This window comes from Salvelinus alpinus, chromosome 5 (assembly GCF_045679555.1).
Source record: "Salvelinus alpinus chromosome 5, SLU_Salpinus.1, whole genome shotgun sequence".
NCBI classification, from domain to species: Eukaryota; Metazoa; Chordata; class Actinopteri; order Salmoniformes; family Salmonidae; genus Salvelinus; species Salvelinus alpinus.
Window position 1 is genome coordinate 57,402,628 of NC_092090.1, and position 21,019 is coordinate 57,423,646.

At 44.1% G+C, this 21,019-nt stretch overlaps 1 protein-coding gene across 32 annotated transcripts in view; it reads left to right on the plus strand.

Moving 5' to 3' along the window:
- The window catches only part of camk2b1 (calcium/calmodulin-dependent protein kinase (CaM kinase) II beta 1), a 94,090-nt gene that overhangs the window by 25,566 nt on the left and 47,505 nt on the right, over positions 1-21,019 (plus strand). For 24 of the 32 annotated variants that reach the window (XM_071402418.1, XM_071402421.1, XM_071402424.1 and 21 more), the window contains exons 3-5: positions 8,100-8,159; positions 8,995-9,049; positions 9,403-9,468. In XM_071402418.1, the coding sequence (XP_071258519.1) occupies positions 8,100-8,159; positions 8,995-9,049; positions 9,403-9,468 (181 nt within the window). Of the gene's footprint in view, positions 1-8,099; positions 8,160-8,994; positions 9,050-9,402; positions 9,469-15,652; positions 15,726-21,019 lie in introns of those variants that run through there. The other 8 variants (XM_071402427.1, XM_071402432.1, XM_071402419.1 and 5 more) reach the window with 2 other exon arrangements.

Here is a 21,019-nt window from a genome sequence, read left to right on the forward strand (position 1 = left end):
CAGGGTTGCAGGAGGTCAGCTATTGGGCCAATATATTCTCAATGGGGAGATGATAGAGATTGGCGATGAGAGAGAGAGTGTGCGTGAGGGTGGTGTGTGTGCTGTTTCAGAATCACCTGCAATAAAGTTGTAGTAGGATGACCTGTATTTAGGCCTATTTGTGTCATTATCTGGGTGTAAAATGACTGACTGACTGGGAGAAAATGGCCAAATTGTATCTTCTCCCCATATGCTTCTTATGGCTATTGTGTCTTGGCATAATGAAAATGACAAGTGGTCATATTTTGGTTTGGTATTCCTTGAAACCCATGTCAATCTGGTGGAATATGAGATGTGGTGATGTGTTTGACACAAGTGTGTGTGTTTAATGTATTCCTTTATTGTTGGAGTCATGCCATAACATAGTCTTCTCCTCTTTCTTCTCCTTTCCTCAGTGACATGATGAGTCGCACATAGTCAGTCTTCCCTCCCACACTCAAGCATGCAAAACCTCAGACAGAGAGCACCAAAATAATGTTTACACACACTCAATATCATAGACTTACTCACAGTATCAGACATGCATGCCCACACACAGAAACACACACAAATGTATGCACACAGGGGCAAAGTCACACTTTCTGTCTCGCTCTCATTCACTCTCACATGCGCATGGATGCATGAACACACACACGCACAGAGTGGAGTTCATCGATCGCTGTGGGGTTTTTGGGCAGCGGCGAGGTCGTTCCTGTGGATTTTCTCACCCAGTGAACACATTGCTCATGCTCTCTTCTCCCCCTCAGGACCCGTCCTCCACCTCCTTCTCTCCTCCTCTCCCTCTCCTCTCATCTCTTATTTACTCTGCTGCATCACAGAAAGGGAAGGCTGGGTGGATATAGGCTAGGCTAGCTGCTTCACGGCAGAACAGAAAACAGCTATAGCTACTATGGTGAAAGAGAGGCAGAGATGTACTGGACAAGCCTAGCTTACAGTTGACCGTAGTTTAACCTAAACACACACGGTTCATATAAAATTCAGCTCGCTATGGTATTTGTTTTTTGGTGTGGAAATCTTGACCCTGCCCAGCACACCTAACCCACACTCTCAATGTACTGTCAGTCCAAAGACAAACCCATCCTGAATGTGACATTAGTCTTGACATTTTACTGTATGTCTACTAGGGATGCAACGGTACAGTGGGCCCACGATTCAGTGTGTATCACGGTTTGTGGGCCATGGTACGGTTTCTGTATCTTTATATTTAAGAAAAGTGTGCGCTTGTATGACTCTCATACAGGGGACGAGTTTGCAACACGTAGATCTTCATCTCCTAATCCAGTACATAGTGAACCGTCACAGTGAGGTAGCTTTGAGTTGCTCTGGAGGTCCAACTATCAGTGCAGAGAGCTAGATAGGGTGTCTGTGTCAATTTGTTTTCAATTTATCTCCGTGATCTTTCATAGAGTTTGGGAATTACTTTGGTGCTGACATGTGTGCTGGAGGGGACATTGTAACGCGGTTCAATTTATTTCATCAGGTGATGAAATCCCTAGTCAGTAACCGCCGAATAGGGCTGCAAATCTTTGGCTATGAATACTCCCACTGCTTTTGTTATTTCTTTATGTTTTTCTGAATTTGTCGCAAATTGTTGTTGGAAGGCAGCAGCGAGTGATTGTTGTGTTTTCGCTAACGGGTGGATTCTCCTTGCTTCAGCTCCACCTGCAAGGGATACGGCTGGGTGATGGCGACGTAAATGACACATCATATTAGAAGTGTTTCGACTCGAGTAGCCGACAGTGGCAAAGCAATGCTCGCAGACTGTACTTTGTTTGTTTACGGTCTTCTTACCCTCGTCATCGTATTGAACGCTGAATCCAAAATGTTCCCACCTAGCGGGTTTGAAAGACGGCGGTGCCTCTTCAAATTTGCTTCTCTCTGTCTCGCTAGCGCTCGCCATTGTCACGTTGGAGCTGAGCTGAGAGATTATTTGTTTTTTAGTTTCCCCTCTCTTCATGGGGCCCCTTCAGGTAGGTTTCCTACTGAAATGTCATTGCAAATCTTCCATTGGTTGTTTAAGGGGGAGGGGGTTGCGCTCACTGCGGCTGCCACATTTAGAGACATTGCTGTGGAGTAAAGTTTGTCAGCACTCAGGAGACCCCTAACGGCCTGGGGCCTCAAGCAGTTGCCTGCCAAACCTGTTCACAAGCTGCGTGTATGGTTCTGTGGATCTGAACGTACAACGTGCGTGTAGTCCGCAGCGCAATAAACAAGTTTAGGAAATTCTAGGAAAATGACAGGCATATCGTAATTCTGCGGTTCATGTGTGCGTATCGTAGCGTACCGAACGGTTCAACAACATACTGTGTACTGTTGCATCCCCAATGTCTACACACAAACACCTGCTAGTAACACACATAACACACACAAATAATGATATAATGTATTGGTAATCCTGTGGTCCTCAGTATATCGGGATTTAGGTAGCTGGTTTCCTAACAAGTGTCTCTGTCTGTGGCCTACAGATGTGGGATCTTAATTTGATCACTCTTTTGTTGCTGAGAATTTTCCTGCACAGCAGGAAATGCAAAATGTCAGGCTGGATTTGCCCTAACAAAAAATGCACCAGCCCCTACAAAAAACTCCTTAAAACTCCTTAATTATAATACACATAATAAATCACATTTCCTGTTGCTGCAGGATTATTTTCCTGCTGTAGAAAACTGGCTTAAATTAAGATCCTACATCTGTATGGGCCATTTTGGAGTAAAACATGGACTATTACGAGACCAGATCTGTCTATTGATTGAACAAGCAGATTGAGTCAATGTCTGTCTGCTACAGGTTTAGCTTTCATCGATTTACAGAAGGTGGTAAAAGACAAAATAAGATCTTCCCTGTCTGAGTGGAAGTGGGCAGTGGGTAGTAGGTACACAGTGCAATTGTATTTTAGCAGCGCTTATGTGAAGAGGCTTTGCTATTGGCAAAGACCAGCTAGAAAAAAAGACAGCTGTTATATAATAAATCAAAATAACTTTATTTACGAGTGCTGGCTGTCTTTGGTTGGCTTGTTGCTGGTCGATGGAGAAGCTTTTGGGTACATCTCAATAGTCTCAACTCTCTTCATCTCAGAAACTCTTGGATGCATCTCAATAATCTAATACTCTCCTCTTCTGTTTTCCTTTATCTGCACTGATTTGATATGGTGGTTGCCTACACCACCAGCCTACATGAGGTTTCACCTGTCCAGTTCTTTCACACCAATTAGGATGAAGGAAAGGAGACAAGGAGAGAGAGACCGAAACTAAAACAGGAAACGCCCATGCTCAGGTCTGTTCAACGCTGGTCCGACCAATCTGAACCACTGCTTTTAATCATGGCAAGGCGACCGGAAACATTACCGAATACAAAGTGTAGCTATTCCCTCCGCAAGGCAATCAAACAAGCTAAGCGTCAGTATAGAGACAAAGTACAGTCGCAATTCAACGGCTCAGACACAAGACGTATGTGGCAGGGTCTAGAGTCGATCACAGATTACAAAAAGAAAACCAGCCTTGTCGTTGACACCGACGTCTTGCTCCCAGACAAACTAAACAACTTCTTTGCTCGCTTTGAGGACAATACAGTGCCACTGACACAGCCCGCTACCAAAACCTGCGGGCTCTCCTTCACCGCAGCCAACGCGAGTAAAACATTTAAACGTGTTAACCCTCGCAAGGCTGCCGGCCCAGACGGCATCCCTAGCCATGTCCTCAGAGCATGTGCATACCAGCTAGCTGGTGTGTTTACGGACATATTCAATCAATCCATATCCCAGTCTGCTGTTCCCACATGCTTCAAGAGGGCCACCATTGTTCCTGTTCCCAAGAATGGTAACTGAGCTAAACGACTATCGCCCCGTAGCACTCACTTCCGTCATCATGAAGTGCTTTGAGAGACTAGTCAAGGATCATGTCACCTCCACCCTACCTGACATCCTAGACCCACTCCAATTTGCTTACTGCCCCAATAGGTCCACAGACAACGTAATCGTAGTCACACTGCACACTGCCCTAACCCATCTGAACAAGAGGAATACCTATGTAAGAATGCTGTTCATCGATTACAGCTCAGCATTTAACACGATAGTACCCTCCAAAATCGTCATTAAGCTTGAGACCCTGGGTCTCGACCCCGCCCTGTTGCTGTTTCTACCCCGCTGATCCTCAACACTGGGGCCCCACAAGGGTGCGTTCTCAGCCCTCTCCTGTACTCCCTGTTCACCCATGACTGCGTGGTTATGCACGCCTCCAACTCAATCATCAAGTTTGCAGACGACACTTCAGTGGTAGGCATTACCAACAACAATGAGACGGCCTACAGGGAGGAGGTGAGGTCCCTCGGAGTGTGGTGTCAGAAAAATAACTTCACACTCAATGTCAACAAAACAAAAGAGGTGATCGTGGACTTCAGGAAACAGCAGAGGGATCACACCCCTATCCACATTGACGGGACAGTAGTGGAGAAGGTGGAAAGTTCCTTGGCGTACACATCACGGACAAACTGAAATGGTCCACCCACACAGACAGCGTGGTGAAGAAGGCGCGACAGCGCCTCTTCATCCTCAGGAGGCTGAAGAAATTTGACTTGTCACTGAAAACACTCACAAACTTTTACAGATGCACAATCGAGAGCATCCTGTCGGGCTGTATTACCGCTTGGTACGGCAACTGCCCTGCCCACAACCTTAAGGCTCTCCAGAGGGTAGTGAGGTCTGCACAATGCATCACCGGGGGCAAACTACCTGCCCTCCAGGACACCTACACCACCCGATGTCACAGGAAGACCAAAAAGATCATCAAGGACAACAACCACCCGAGCCACTGCCTGTTCACCCCGCTATCATCCAGAAGGCGAGATCAGTACAGGTGCATCAAGGCTGGGACCGAGAGACTGAAAAACAGATTCTATCTCAAGGCCATCAGACTGTAAACAGCCATCACTAACAATGAGTGGCTGCTGCCAACATACTGACTCAAATCTCTAGCCACTTTAATAATAAAAAATTGGATGTAATAAATGTATCACTAGTCACTTTAAACAATGCCACTTTATATAATGTTTACATACCCTACATTACTCATCTCATATGTATATACTGTACTCTATACCATCTACTGCATCTTGCCTATGCCACACGGCCATCGCTCATCCATATATTTATATGTACATATTCTTATTCATTCCTTTACACTTGTGTGTATAAGGTAGTTGTTGTGATATTGTTAGATTACATGTTAAATATTACTGCACGGTCAGAACTAGAAGCAAAAGCATTTCGCTACACTCGCATTAACATCTGCTAACCATGTGCATGTGATCAATAAAATTGAATTTGATTTGATTTCTGATTATTGAGATACACCTTATATGTGTGACCTATTGCTAAGTGACTGTTCCAATTTGAATAGGTTTTGAATGTGATAGAGACTGTTGGACAGTGAGAGGGGGGTGTTGCTTAATATTCAAATGAGGGCCAGGAGGCCGGCCAATTGTGTGGAGTTCACCTTGAGGTGAAAGAACACTGGGATTTGAAATACAGACGGTATCATTTTCAATACCGTTTCTTATTTGGGGGGTTTGGGGGCTGCGGGGTGCATGCTATGTCACTGCTCATACGTTAAGTATAACTATAAAAATGTAAGATGTGTCAAATAAATGATATCCAGCTCAGGGCTCCAGCTTTGCATTTGGTTTGCTAACTTGTTAGGTAACTGGCTAGATTTATGGGCTCCCGAGTGGTGCAGCGGTCTAAGGCACAGCATCTCAGTGCTAGAGGCATCACTACAGACCCTGGTTCAATCCTGGGCTGTATCACACCCTGCCGTGACTGGGAGTCCCATAGGGCAGTGCACAATTGGCCCAGTGTCGTCCGGATTATGGTTTGGCTGGAGTAAATGAGAATTAGTTCATAACTGGCTTGCTTGGTTAAATAATGCTTGGTTGGTTAAATAAAAAAATGTCAAGATCAAGCTTCTTCGTTACAGCAGAGACATTCTAGCCTGAGTACCAGTCTCTTTAGCTAACCCATTCTAACATTCCATTCCATTCATTGCCAAAGGCCTTTCTGTCATCTTCAAGTATGAACATTCTATCATTAATGGCCTCAGGAGAACAGAGGAGTTGATCCTGATTCGATATCCTCCAATCAAAATGACTATCCAAATATTATACAATGGGTGGGTCTAATCCTGAATGCTGAATGGTTAAAACCGCATTCCAGCCGGTGTCTATTCCACAAATTGCCATCGGCTTAATCTGTGACATTAAAATGCCTATTTACTTTGTTCCGTCTGACTGTGCAATCCACTGTCTTATCAGCCCAGACAGGCAATTTATAAATTTGATCTCCACTATAAAAAGCATCTAGACATTATCTCAGATTTCGTTTAGACTAACATTTTGTTTTCAACAGCGGAGATTTGTGTAGACCTTGCTGTCTGTCTCTCTCCAACATTTGCAACATTGCTTCAATATACAAATTCAATCTCCAGCTGTCGCATAGTAATTAACGTGTCGGGAGTCAGGATGAGCCATACTGGCAGGCAGGCAGCTTTTCTCAGCCAGTCAAAATCAGCATAATTTTTTATGGATATATAGAAAGAAATATCAATAAAAAACAGGTCAAAGGAAACAAATTGCAGCTAGTTTGCAGTATTTCCAGCTTCAGTTTGAAGTGATCGTGTTAGCTAGCTGTGTTGTTGGCTAGCTCCTCTGAACAATAGTGTCCTGACGGGAGAGCATTTTCTATGCCACGTAAAATTGTGCATCATTAGCTCATTGTTAAATGTCACTAGAAAACAGCTTAAACAAATGCAAATGCAGCTACTTTGTCGTTGTTCTGGCTGTACTGTTTGAAGTAACTGTAAGTTAGCCGTAGTTGGCTATCTAGCAAGCAAGGGATAAGAACGTTGCCAGCCAGTATGGCAATAGAACATTTACAACGAACGACTGGATCATCTCCATAGATATAGAACAAAAAGACTTAACAACTGGGTCGCGTCTCTGGCAACCGAACTGATAGAACGAACAACAAGCCGGCTTGGGTAGCAACCCTAGATTTGTGTTGGGACTATTTCTTGTGTAAGGATGAAATCGTATGAATAAATAATTGTTTCATAAATCATTATTTTAATATTTTGATAACCCATTGTATAAAAGTGATAATGCTCTCGAAGCCGGTGTTTAGAGGATACAGTATATTGGCACATTTTTCTGCGCCTAACAACACCCATGCCAATATGTCCTCCAAACATCGATTTTTCGGGCATTATCACTTAATTGCAACTATATCACCTTTTTTTTCTCTCCATAGAACATGTTGGTATCCATTTTTTGTTTGTCCAGAGGAAACCAATCTGTCAAAATGTGCTAGCTCTTGTCTAAATTCTCTTGCTTACCTAACAGCTAAATGTTTATTTTTAACTTTGTTATAATTATATTTTTTGAGGCTCATGATGTTGTCATGGAAAATATTCATGTTATTTCCAACAACCAATGAGCAACTCCGCCATAAACCCATCTGCATATTGAACGTTGAGATTGCCGGAAAGCCCGTTTCTTTGGCAATGACATGGAGTGGCAAGGAGTGGAATGTTAGCTAAAAGACTGGTACCCAGACTAGAGACATTCAATCCCCTCCTGGATCAAGATCAAGATCCCAGTTGCCCCATAACTTTGTGGGGTGCACGTCCGGTAATACTGTATACCCCGGTATGGTACAGAAACGGTATGACGATTTGAACATCTGTTTACCGACAAACCCTATGTAACTTAAGTAACTTTTATGATAATCTCCAACTTGCATTCCATGGCAGTTAGTCAGTCACTAGGCAGTCTACATTTTGTCAACTCCACTCTGTTAGAAATATTTTTAGGGCTGGGTCCCTCCCTAGTCCAAGCAGCCAGTGGCTCTGTACTAAAGAGATGCTGACATACGAGTTCTATCCATTTGTTCTGTTACACTTATGTGCATTTGTGTATTACACCAAAATAAAGTGTAGTCAACGTATACAACTTTACATTGCATCTGTTACAGTATTCAGGTCTATGTGTGTAAGTGTTTGTTATTTCCTCCTCAGATCACCAGAAGCTAGAGAGAGAGGCCCGTATTTGTCGCCTGCTCAAGCACTCCAACATCGGTGAGTCTTTCTGTAACTAACCAACGCACCAAAGCAATGTCACCTGCCTACAGTATGCTGCAATATGCTGCTTCAATCTGCCATTATCAATCTTCAATATATCTATATCTATCTATATACATACATGTATACATATATTCTGTACTATAAAGTTTGCTGATTCAATGAATCTATCATCTATAATGAATCTATATGAATCTCTAAGCCGGCACAAAGTTTTGATATCTACGTCTTGTTTGACTATTCCACATTCAGTACCATGGCGACGGAAGGCTCAGGTTCCTGGGTCTGGCCTCGGTGCGTTTTGATTTATCCTTCCGTTGCCATGCATTATTACTGGCCAAGTATGAATAAAAGGCTTTTTAACGTTTCTACGCGTGGCGTGCGTGAGATTGCCTTGAGTTTACATTTTTGGGGAGTTTTTGCCCCCTAATGCTTTTGCAGTGTTCGCACTACCTGATTGTTCGCACTTCTTCTTGTTGCTTGTTCCAAGTCATTCTTTATCCCCCGTTTTCACAAGAACGTACAGCTCTAGGACAGCTACTTTAGTATCAAAGAATATTCTTCCACTGTTTCATTGAGCCTTATACTGTACACTTTAATCCACATGCCATGATGTGTTTGAAATCAGAAAGCTATTTGGAAAAAGGTTTTCCTTGAAATGATCTTGATATGTGGTTGTCTTAGCTATTTTGGTTGACTGCACCGATTGCTGATTGATGCTCTGGATAAGAGTGTCTGCTAAATGACTACATGTGAATGTATACAGATTTCATTTGACCCCTCCATGGCTTAGTTCTCCCTCTCTCTCTTTCTCTCTCTCTCTCTCTTTCAGTTCGTCTTCATGACAGTATATCAGAGGAAGGCTTCCACTATCTCCTGTTTGACTTGTAAGTTCTCTCTCTCTCCTCTCCTTTTTTACAAATGTTTTACCTCTTTACACCTCTGTCATTTGTCTATCCACTCACTAAAATCCCCCTACTCTTTTACACTACTCTCCTCTCTTATACCCTCCCTCCCTCGCTCTCTCCCATGAGATTCCGCCGGTTAACCGTACTAGTTCTAGTTTCCATGGTAACAGCTGGCACTGGGGATGAGAGGATGAGCGAGAGTAGGGTTGCCGAGGGTAACGGGAGTCCTGGTGTAGCAAGCCGGAGCGAGAGGGGCTTCAGACCTGACTGAGGGGAATGCTGATGAGCTACTCTCTGATTGGTTAATGAGCTTGTCTCTGATTTGTTGACAGGGTGACTGGAGGGGAGCTGTTCGAGGACATCGTAGCCAGAGAGTACTACAGTGAGGCTGATGCCAGGTAAGACTGGCACACACAGTACGTGTCTCTCTCCCTGTCTCTCTTTCTTTCGTTATTCTGCTCTCGCTCTCTCTTTCTCAGTTTCTCTCTTTTTTTCTCTCTTTCTCTCCCTCTTTCTCTCTCTCTCTCTCTCTCTTTCTCTATCGCTTTCTCACTCATCTCCCTTTCTTGTTCTCCTTTCACTATCCCACTCTCCTTTTGCTTCTTCCATCCTCTTCTGCCTTGTTTCTTGTCCACACCCTGAATCTCAATACACCAGTGTTTCGAAAACCAGAGGCGCAACATTGCGAGACTTCCGGGGCCACTTGCGAAGTAGACTTAGCAGACTAGACCAGGGTTTGGGGTTTGGCAAGTCAATGGGAGAAGTAAAAAATCCGTACATAGTTGTTAATTAGTTGTTAATTTTCTCTCTTTTTTTTTAACAAGTTTTCATTTTCATCAACTTTATATCAAAGGAGTGTCTTTGATTTAACGGCTTGCACATGCGCAGTTTGGGGCAACACGACCGTTAGACCCGGTGACGTGTTTCTGCACGAGTTTAGCTAGCTAACGTCGCCAAGACATCGCCTACAAGTGTGATCAGGGATTTGAGAGGCAGTTTTTCTGCCTATCTTCAAACTGTACTATCTTTGTCAGTACTTTGAAGCAGCTTCCTATTCTCAGGTCTGACTTGGTTTGATAAGGTGCAAGAGAAGCACTATTATCAAAGGCTCTGGGAAAGAGAAGTGGAATATCATCGCTGTCAGATATCTAGCTCTTTGAGATAAGCAATAATAAGGACATCGGACCAAGGGAAGGAAGCCAGTGGAGAGTATTGAGATTGACCCCGTCTGTGTCTCAGTAGCCATACTGTCTAGTCCAGTCAGATATGAGCTATAAGCATGATATGAGCTATAACAGTGAAGTTAAACACACCCTGTCCTTCTGCAGCCTCTCTCTGTGCTTCCTGTATCCTCCTCTCTATCTTTTTCTCTCTTTCTCTCTTTATTTCTCCCTCTTTCATTCTCTTTCACTTTCTGTCACTCATTTTCTCTCCCCCTACCCACATTCTCTCATTTTCTGTCATCTCTCTTCCTTTCACTGACGCAGTGTGGCCACCTCTACAGCTACCCTATCAGAGCAGTACTGTAGCACACATATACACACACACCACAGGGCAGGGTGGGGCAAGGTCACTGCCTTATCTCTCCAGTGAGTGTATTCAGTCAGTCTTTCACTCCTGATATTTCAACCCACACACAATGGCTGTTTGGAGGAGGCACATCACACACATTGGTTAGTGTGTGAACTGGTAAGGGAGAGTGTGTGTGTGTTTGGACCTGTGTGTGAAAGTTGGGGTGTGTGTGAAACAAAGTATGTGTAAAGACAAGTGTGCATCTGTCTATGCACTGAATGTCAATGTGTGAATATGGAGATGATGAGAGTAGGTGTGTGTGTCAGTCATCCAGGTCAGCCTTGCCCCCTGTTTCCTAGGAGACCAGCGATAACTGGGCCTTTTAATTAGCTGACATAATTAGTCACACACAAAAAAAATGTATAGCTTAAAATTGTAGATATATTTTTTCTGTCATGTACTGGAGTTGCCATGGCAAAACAAAAAAACAGGATATTAATTGTTTTCTGGCATTAGAAACAAGCGAAATGTTTTCGACGTTGTTAGCTCAATGAATATGAATACACCCAAAATCAAATTGAGGCTACTTTCTGTTTTCTGTCCTTCTGAGACAAGAGTGCAATTGTGGCTCAAACTGCTGACCCAGTCACATATATGGGCAGTGTGAAGAGTGTGACTGGGGTTTCTCTGTCCTCCATAGGACCTAGTAAACAGAGAAGTCCATGGGAGGGAGAGAGGGAGAGAGGGAGAGGGAGTCAAATGGGCACGGAATGTAATCAGAAAATTCCACCTCTACTCACTGATTAAAAAGCACTAAATGTCCCCTTACGGCCTATCTAATAACCACAGACCGTCTCCAATAAACTCACTGAGCTGATCCATAACAGAGCATTATTCCACTCTAGGGAAGTAAAATCTGCGGAGGTACTGTAGGGGGTCTGCAATTTGTTTAGTTTTTTCGGGGGGGGGTATTTTTTCGGGGGGGGGGGTATTTTTTTATGTGAACATTTTTTATTTTACAATCCTCCCTAGCCGCAACAGAATACCATTTGTATGTCACTGCGTCCAGTATGAAGGAAGTTAGAGGTAGTTTCACGAGCAAATGCTAATTAGCAATGACTGGAAGTGTACAGGAACAGTTAGTCTGCTAGCTGTTCCTTGTTCATCCGACTCTGGGGAAGTACATACATGGCTTCATTTCCAAAATCTTGAACTATCCCTTTAATATGGAGGAAATTACAGTCATTGGAGCCAATTACATCGTTTTTCCTGTGTAGAGAATTCTTAAGCCAGCCGCCTAAGTGCTAATTTTCGAGATGGAAAAACAGTTTGTCAACGTAAACCACCAAAACCAGATAGAAAGCGTGCAGAAAAGATATTGAACTATATATATATACAGTACCAGTAAAAAGTTTGGACACACCTACTCATTCAAGGGTTTTCTACATTGTAGAATAATAGTGAAGACCTCAAAACTATGAAATAACACGTGACCGACCGGCTCAAATCCGTCTTATGTAGCATAATTTGAAATTGTGTTTTTTTACATTGGATAAAATTAGAGACTCAGAGCTACAAAATGGCATATCATACACTGCATTTGAGGAACAATGGGAAAATAATTATGCTTTGAAAGTTGATAAACTTGTAAACTCACTTTTGAGAAAATGGCCTTTGAATATTTTGGTACTACTACTGGAGAGCCCTTTGTCTACACCCATTCAGCATCGTTCACGTCGTCTTAAGTTTTAGCTCCACTTATCTCTTTAAGGGTAGATCCGAGCGTTATGTACTAACAACAGCAGTCAAGCACCCAAGCTAACTTGCCAACTACTTCCAGACACAAATGAGAGAACAGCTCACGGAACATTACTCTCCCTAGCAGAGCTGGTTAGGCTGTTATGTTATCCAGAGCGTTGGTGACTGCAACTGTGCTGTCAGATTGTCTGTTCGAAAAATTCAGAGCGTTTTGCGCTGAGTGCACACTGGACGCTCTGGCCGATGAGTAGGGTTGATTTGAATGTTCTGACCTCACAACGGCAGTCAAGCACCCAAGATAACTGGCTAACATTGGCTAGCTTGCTAGCTACTTCCAGACACATAATGAGAGAACACCGCACTCTGACCATTTTACTCACCCTAGCAGAGCTGGTTAGGCTGTTTTCATGTTATCCAGAGCGTTGGTGACTGTAACTGTGCTGCTGGCAACAATTTAATTCAGATTTTTTGCCGATGTTTACTGACACCGGCATATTCAACGGGTGTTGAGCGTTCATAAATTCATCAGTTATTTTGCGCTCTGGCACACTCAGACCAGAGTGCTCTGAAATTGGAGTAGATGGCCAGACTGAATTTACGAACGCACCCGAAATGGTTACTTGCATAGTGTTGTCTTTTGTTAAGACATGTGGCTAGCTAGCAAGGTAAACAATGAACCATAATCCCTACTCATGACATTACTACCCTGCATGAATCTGCAGGTAGCTAACCAACCAGGTTCAATGTTCGCTAGCTAACATTAGGCTATAGCTAGCCAAACAAATAGATCTGAGATATGAATAATAAGATCATACACGTAATGTTAGCTAGCGAGCCAGCCAGCTAACATTATCTAGCTAGCTTACAGCATACTTTAACGTAAATGAAACCACTTTGTCAATGTTAGAAACGTGTAATATCTGAAAATGTAGCTAGCTAGACTATCTTACCCGTCCGTATACATCATGCATGGATGGACGCGTCTCCTGTCGGATGCCATGGTTGCCCTTAGTTTGAAGATGTAATCCAGAGAAAGGGGTTTTCTCCATCTCCTTAGCTATCGTACTCAAATTCCACTGATTTCAAAACTCGGTCCTCCAGAAAGTGGAGAGCAACACTTGCAGTTTTACTACACGATAAAAAATAAAAGCTGCGTTAGACAGTTTTACCTAGACATACTGACCAGCTCAAATAGACAGAAGCATGCTATATGGCAGAAAAATCCAAACTTATCTCTCAGCATTTCCAGCCCACTCATTATCTCAGCCAATCATGGCTTTTTCTGTGGCTAAACCAACTAGGCTCGTAATTTAAAAATGTTATTCGTATTTACAGGTGGTATACAAGTTTGTTATTTAAGGCACATGAAAGTTCACATGTTCAAGAAGGCATTTCTGCCACCAAAAAAAAGTTGACTTTCAAACGGCTCTCCTGTGAAATAGTGACCCGTGATATACGCCTAGTTTCCTGAAACGGGTCACATTATGGAGTCATGTAGTAACCAAAAAAGTGTTAAACAAATCAAAATATATTTCATGTTTGAGATTCTTCAAAGTAGCCACCGTTTGCCTTGATGACAGCTTTGCACACACTTGGCATTCTACAATGTAGAAAATAGTAAAAAATAAAGAAAAACTCTTGAATGAGTAGGTGTGTCCAAACTTTTCACTGGTATTATATATATTTTATTTTTATACCATCTTTGAGAATCAATAATCAAATAAAAGCTAGACCGTCAGGGAGAATCTGCTTTACAACAGCAACATGTTCTTTACGCTGCCAAGATACCTTTCTAGCTAATAGACCAAGTTAGAGTTTACACTTCCTCTTCACATGAATTGGGAGGTCAAAATAATGACTGGCAACCAGTTACTTCTACTTGCCAGTATCATTCACCTGATGATGATCAGACAAGACGTGATTTCTTTTTGGGGGCGGGGCCCCCCATCATGGGGGCTAACATGATGGGGGTTCCTGGGTCGCCTGTTTGTTCCTGTGCAAGAACATTTTGAAATCCCCTGGTATAAACTACTTTATAAACTGTGTGGTTCGAGCCCTCAATGTTGATTTGGCTGATAGCCATGGTATATCAGACCGTATACCACGGGTATGACAAAACATTTATTTTTACTGCTCTAATTACATTGGTAACCAGTTTATCATAGCAATAAGGCACATTGGGGGTTTGTGATATATGGCCAATATACCACGGCTAAGGGCTGTATCCAGGCAATCCACGTTGCGTCATGCCTAAGAACAGCCCTTAGCCGTGGTATATTGGTACAGATAACTCCAACTTAAGTACTTAAGTGCTTGCCATGTCCACGTATGCGTGTGTGTGTGTGTGTGTGTGTGTGTGTGTGTGTGTGTGTGTGTGTGTGTGTGTGTGTGTGTGTGTGTGTGTGTGTGTGTGTGTGTGTGTGTGTGTGTGTGTGTGTGTGTGTGTGTGTGTGTGTGTGTGTCCTCCCACTCAGTATCCATCCTGCAGGCTGTCTTCCTGTTCTGCTATTAGTCACATTATATCCTGCACATTTAACTCCTTCACCACACACACACACACACACGAGTGGTAAGGCACATTAACCCCTTCACTGCGCAATTTTTTACATCCACTTGTTGGTTGAAATAACAGTTACACATCAATCCACTGCTCTCCTCTATCTCTCTCTTTCTCATTTTCTGTTCTCTGCCTTGTTCACTTTCTCATGTCAGTCTCTTACTCTCCCTATCTCTCCCTCCTCTCTTGCCCTCTATCATCTCTTATTCCCTCTTTTCTCAAGCTGTTTCCCTCCTTTTCTCGCTGCTCTCCTCCCGTTCTCTCTCCTCCCTCTCTTCTCTTTCTCTATGTTGTGAGCACATCTGGCTGTGCTGTTGTTGGTAGTCTTGTGTCTCATCATGTTGAAAACGTTTTTGTCTCCTCACCCCTCACTGCATTCATCCACTTCATCTCCTCCTCCCATCTCTCCCCATCTCCCCTCTCCTCTTCCTATGTCTCTCTCCATCTCCACCTCCCCTCCCTACTCTTCCTCTACCCTTCTGGCTCCAACATATCTGCCATCTCTCCTACTCCATTTCTCTGTTCTATCCATCAAATGTGCATTCTTTTTTCACTCTTTAATATTCCGTCCATACTGTTCAATATTCCGTCCTCACTGTTTTTCTTGCTTTTCAAAACCATGTTCACCTGCCAATATTTTTCACCTGTCCACATTTCTCCTCCACCCTCCCATCCTCTCTTCTTCCACCTTGCCTCCCTCCATCTCTCCCTCTCCTCCATCTCTTCCTCCCCTCCTCTCTGTTTTGTCTTCACAGTCACTGTATCACTCAGATTCTAGACAGTGTTCATCACATTCACCAACATGACATAGTGCACAGGGACCTGAAGGTCAGTATGTGTAGAGACCAGCTGCACTCCTCTTCCTCCCCCCGTCCTCTGCCCGACATCTCCACCCCCTGCACCTCTGCCTGCACCCTCGCCTCCTCCGTCTCAGTCTCCCTGTCTGTTCGTGTGTTTTTCTGCCAGTCGTTCAGTCTGTCTGTTGCTCTGTTGCGTCTCGATGTGCTTGTTTATTTTAGTCTAAGGTTCCCGCATTAGCCTTTCTATGTTGCTCTTGTTGCACTGACTGTCTGACTTCCCCCTCCGTCCTCCTCCCGAAACCTTTGACCCCTCATCCCTCGCCCCCCTCCAACCCCCTCAACCCGGGACCCCCACCAGTGCACTTGCCCAGCTTCTCAGGCTTCAGCGACCGTTTCTCACTCCCGAGGATGCGTCCCAAACCGCACCGCCTGAAAAACAGCCACCTTTTATGGTGACAATAATGCTTTTATTTGCTGTATACTTTGGAAGTATTGGAATTAGGCCGAGACGGTATCTCAATAGCAATGGCGAACTTGATCAAATGTCTTGTTGGCAGAATGTTTTCTTTTGCAGTGACATTTTGTTGTATTAGAAAGTTTCCGAAAGACAAAAAAAATCTATTGCAAATTATTGTGGACCTGTAAACAGATTGTTTGAATTCTATAATATTTTGTGTTTACTTTTAACCTAACCTAAATATGCTGCACTGCCCGGGAAATCGGAAACATTGTCTACTCTTTTACTACAGTAGTCTACACACTTCAATGCAAATTATCAACTGTCTGTTCACCTGTTAAATTCTACTGTGTTATAAACTGTGCTCCCTTTCTAATACATGGAGCATTAACTTGAAATTATTATAGCTTATCAATAGGCCCAATTAAATGACAGATGCGCATGGAAATCTGTTGTAATAAGTTATTCTGCAATGGTTATGATATATGTATTATGTTTACAAATGAAACATTGTTTACTCGAGAAATTTGACGTTGCAATATTCAGAGAGAGCCTACAAACGTTAATGGAAAAGGTTCTACTGTTAAACTGCGCTTCGGGATCGGATCGCATAGAGCAAAATACTTGAAATAGCTCATCTATTTACTTCTGTGAAGTGGGTCCAATTAAATGAGAAAGGGGACGAATGGAAACCTAACTTGTTGTAGGTCTGGTAGGCTATTTCACAAGTATGAAACCATATCACAGTCAGAAAAGGTGAGGAATTTATTCCATGATCATGGAAATGAAATAAATAATAGGAAATAGATGACTATTTAGAATTATTTTCCAATGCAAAGATAAAATAAATAGATTTTTATTTTTCTCACTAATGGCAAATGATTACATCTTATTATATTTAGCTATCATTTTTTTTGTATGAATAAGAGTGTCAACATATATTTCCCGTTTGCACAAGGCTACTTCTAGGCTACTTTTGTCTTCTTGCAATGCAATATTTCAACTAGTAGAAACTGTGCGTACGCATGGTCTGAAGTTTGCGGGAGGATAAGCACATTCTCACGTCAAGTTCAGTTTTTATAAATGCCAACTTTTGCATGAAAACTGGCACACGCATGTTTTGGCACATATTTTGTGCATATGCAGCATTTATAAATGAGGCCCCAGGTCTCTAAACCCTTCCCTTGTTCACTCTGATCTTCCTCGATTCCTCTTCTCTTCCCCTACTCCTTCTCTCTTCTGCCCCTCCTCCTCCCCCTCCCCTCATCCCCCCTACGTTAAGTCGTTGTTTTTGTCCATCGAACCCCTTTTTTGAATCGCAGGGACGAGAGATCTTTTTCACTTTAGTTTGACAAGGCTAACACAGGGTTACAGATGATAAAAAATTATTTCACATAAAAAAAGTGGTGTGTGATCGAAACAATATTTTATTTATTTTTTATTGAACCTTTATTTAACTAGGCAAGTCAGTTAAGAACAAATTCTTATTTACAATGACGGCCTACCAAAAGGCAAAAGGTCTCCTGCGGGGACGGGGACTGGATAAAAAATAAAAATATATAAATATAGGCTCAACACACACATCACGACAAGAGAGACAACACAGCACACATAAAGATAGACCTAAGACAACAACATAGCAAGGCAGCAACACACGACAACACAGCATGGTAGAAACACAACATGACAACAACATGTAGCAACACAACATGGTAACAGCACAAAACATGGTACAAACATTATTGGGCACACACAACAGCACAAAGGGCAGGAAGGTAGAGACAACAATACATCACGCAAAGCAGCCACAACTGTCAGTAAGAGTGTCCATGATTGAGTCTTTGAATGAAGAGATTGAGATAAAACTGTCCAGTTTGAGTGTTTGTTGCAGCTCGTTCCAGTCGCTAGCTGCAGCGAACTGAAAAGACGAGCACCCAAGGGATGTGTGTGCTTTGGGGACCTTTAACAGAATGTGACTGGCAGAACGGGTGTTGTATGTGGAGGATGTTATTTACTGTACTACATTTACATTTACATTACATTTAAGTCATTTAGCAGACGCTCTTATCCAGAGCGACTTACAAATTGGTGCATTCACCTTATGATATCCAGTGGAACAACCACTTTACAATAGTGCATCTAACTCTTTTAAGGGGGGGGGGGGTTAGAAGGATTACTTTATCCTATCCTAGGTATTCCTTAAAGAGGTGGGGTTTCAGGTGTCTCCGGAAGGTGGTGATTGACTCCGCTGACCTGGCGTCGTGAGGGAGTTTGTTCCACCATTGGGGTGCCAGAGCAGCGAACAGTTTTGACTGGGCTGAGCGGGAACTGTACTTCCTCAGAGGTAGGGAGGCGAGCAGGCCAGAGGTGGATGAACGCAGTGCCCTTGTTTGGGTGTAGGGCCTGATCAGAGCCTGAAGGTACGGAGGTGCCGTTCCCCTCACAGCTCCGTAGGCAAGCACCATGGTCTTGTAACGGATGCGAGCTTCAACTGGAAGCCAGTGGAGAGAGCGGAGGAGCGGGGTGACGTGAGAGAACTTGGGAAAGTTGAACACCAGACGGGCTGCGGCGTTCTGGATGAGTTGTAGGGGTTTAATGGCACAGGCAGGGAGCCCAGCCAACAGCTAGTTGCAGTAATCCAGACGGGAGATGACAAGTGCCTGGATTAGGACCTGCGCCGCTTCCTGCGTGAGGCAGGGTCGTACTCTGCGAATGTTGTAGAGCATGAACCTACAGGAACGGGTCACCGCCTTGATGTTAGTTGAGAACGACAGGGTGTTGTCCAGGATCACGCCAAGGTTCTTAGCACTCTGGGAGGAGGACACAATGGAGTTGTCAACCGTGATGGCGAGATCATGGAACGGGCAGTCCTTCCCCGGGAGGAAGAGCAGCTCCGTCTTGCCGAGGTTCAGCTTGAGGTGGTGATCCGTCATCCACACTGATATGTCTGCCAGACATGCAGAGATGCGATTCACCACCTGGTTATCAGAGGGGGGAAAGGAGAAGATTAATTGTGTGTCGTCTGCATAGCAATGATAGGAGAGACCATGTGAGGATATGACAGAGCCAAGTGACTTGGTGTATAGCGAGAATAGGAGAGGGCCTAGAACAGAGCCCTGGGGGACACCAGTGGTGAGAGCACGTGGTGCGGAGACAGATTCTCGCCACGCCACCTGGTAGGAGCGACCTGTCAGGTAGGACGCAATCCAAGCGTGGGCCGTGCCGGAGATGCCCAGCTCGGAGAGGGTGGAGAGGAGGATCTGATGGTTCACAGTATCAAAGGCAGCCGATAGGTCTAGAAGGATGAGAGCAGAGGAGAGAGAGTTAGCTTTAGCAGTGCGGAGCGCCTCCGTGACACAGAGAAGAGCAGTCTCAGTTGAATGACTAGTCTTGAAACCTGACTGATTTGGATCAAGAAGGTCATTCTGAGAGAGATAGCAGGAGAGCTGGCCAAGGACGGCACGTTCAAGAGTTTTGGAGAGAAAAGAAAGAAGGGATACTGGTCTGTAGTTGTTGACATCGGAGGGATCGAGTGTAGGTTTTTTCAGAAGGGGTGCAACTCTCGCTCTCTTGAAGACGGAAGGGACGTAGCCAGCGGTCAAGGATGAGTTGATGAGCGAGGTGAGGTAAGGGAGAAGGTCTCCGGAAATGGTCTGGAGAAGAGAGGAGGGGATAGGGTCAAGCGGGCAGGTTGTTGGGCGGCCGGCCGTCACAAGACGCGAGATTTCATCTGGAGAGAGAGGGGAGAAAGAGGTCAAAGCACAGGGTAGGGCAGTGTGAGCAGAACCAGCGGTGTCGTTTGACTTAGCAAACGAGGATCGGATGTCGTCGACCTTCTTTTCAAAATGGTTGACGAAGTCATCAGCAGAGAGGGAGGAGGGGGGAGGAGGGGGAGGAGGATTCAGGAGGGAGGAGAAGGTGGCAAAGAGCTTCCTAGGGTTAGAGGCAGATGCTTGGAATTTAGAGTGGTAGAAATTGGCTTTAGCAGCAGAGACAGAAGAGGAGAATGTAGAGAGGAGGGAGTGAAAGGATGCCAGGTCCGCAGGGAGGCGAGTTTTCCTCCATTTCCGCTCGGCTGCCCGGAGCCCTGTTCTGTGAGCTCGCAATGAGTCGTCGAGCCACGGAGCAGGAGGGGAGGACCGAGCCGGCCTGGAGGATAGGGGACATAGAGAGTCAAAGGATGCAGAAAGGGAGGAGAGGAGGGTTGAGGAGGCAGAATCAGGAGATAGGTTGGAGAAGGTTTGAGCAGAGGGAAGAGATGATAGGATGGAAGAGGAGAGAGTAGCGGGGGAGAGAGAGCGAAGGTTGGGACGGCGCGATACCATCCGAGTAGGGGCAGTGTGGGAAGTGTTGGATGAGAGCGAGAGGGAAAAGGATACAAGGTAGTGGTCGGAGACTTGGAGGGGAGTTGCAATGAGATTAGTGGAAGAACAGCATCTAGTAAAGATGAGGTCAAGCGTATTGCCTGCCTTGTGAGTAGGGGGGGAAGGTGAGAGGGTGAGGTCAAAAGAGGAGAGGAGTGGAAAGAAGGAGGCAGAGAGGAATGAGTCAAAGTACTCATATGTTATATACTGTACTCCACAGTGTCATATATAACGTCAAATATATTGTCTTGGAGTGAGACAGAGATGTACAGTTGAAGTCAGAAGTTTACATACACCTTAGCCAAATACATTTAAACTCAGTTTAACAATTCCTGACATTTAATCCCAGTGAAAATTCCCTGTCTTAGGTCAGTTAGGATCACCACTTTATTTTAAGAATGTGAAATGTCAGAATAATAGTAGAGAGAATGATTTATTTCAGCTTTTATTTATTTCATCACATTCCCAGTGGGTCAGAAGTTTACATACACTCAATTAGTA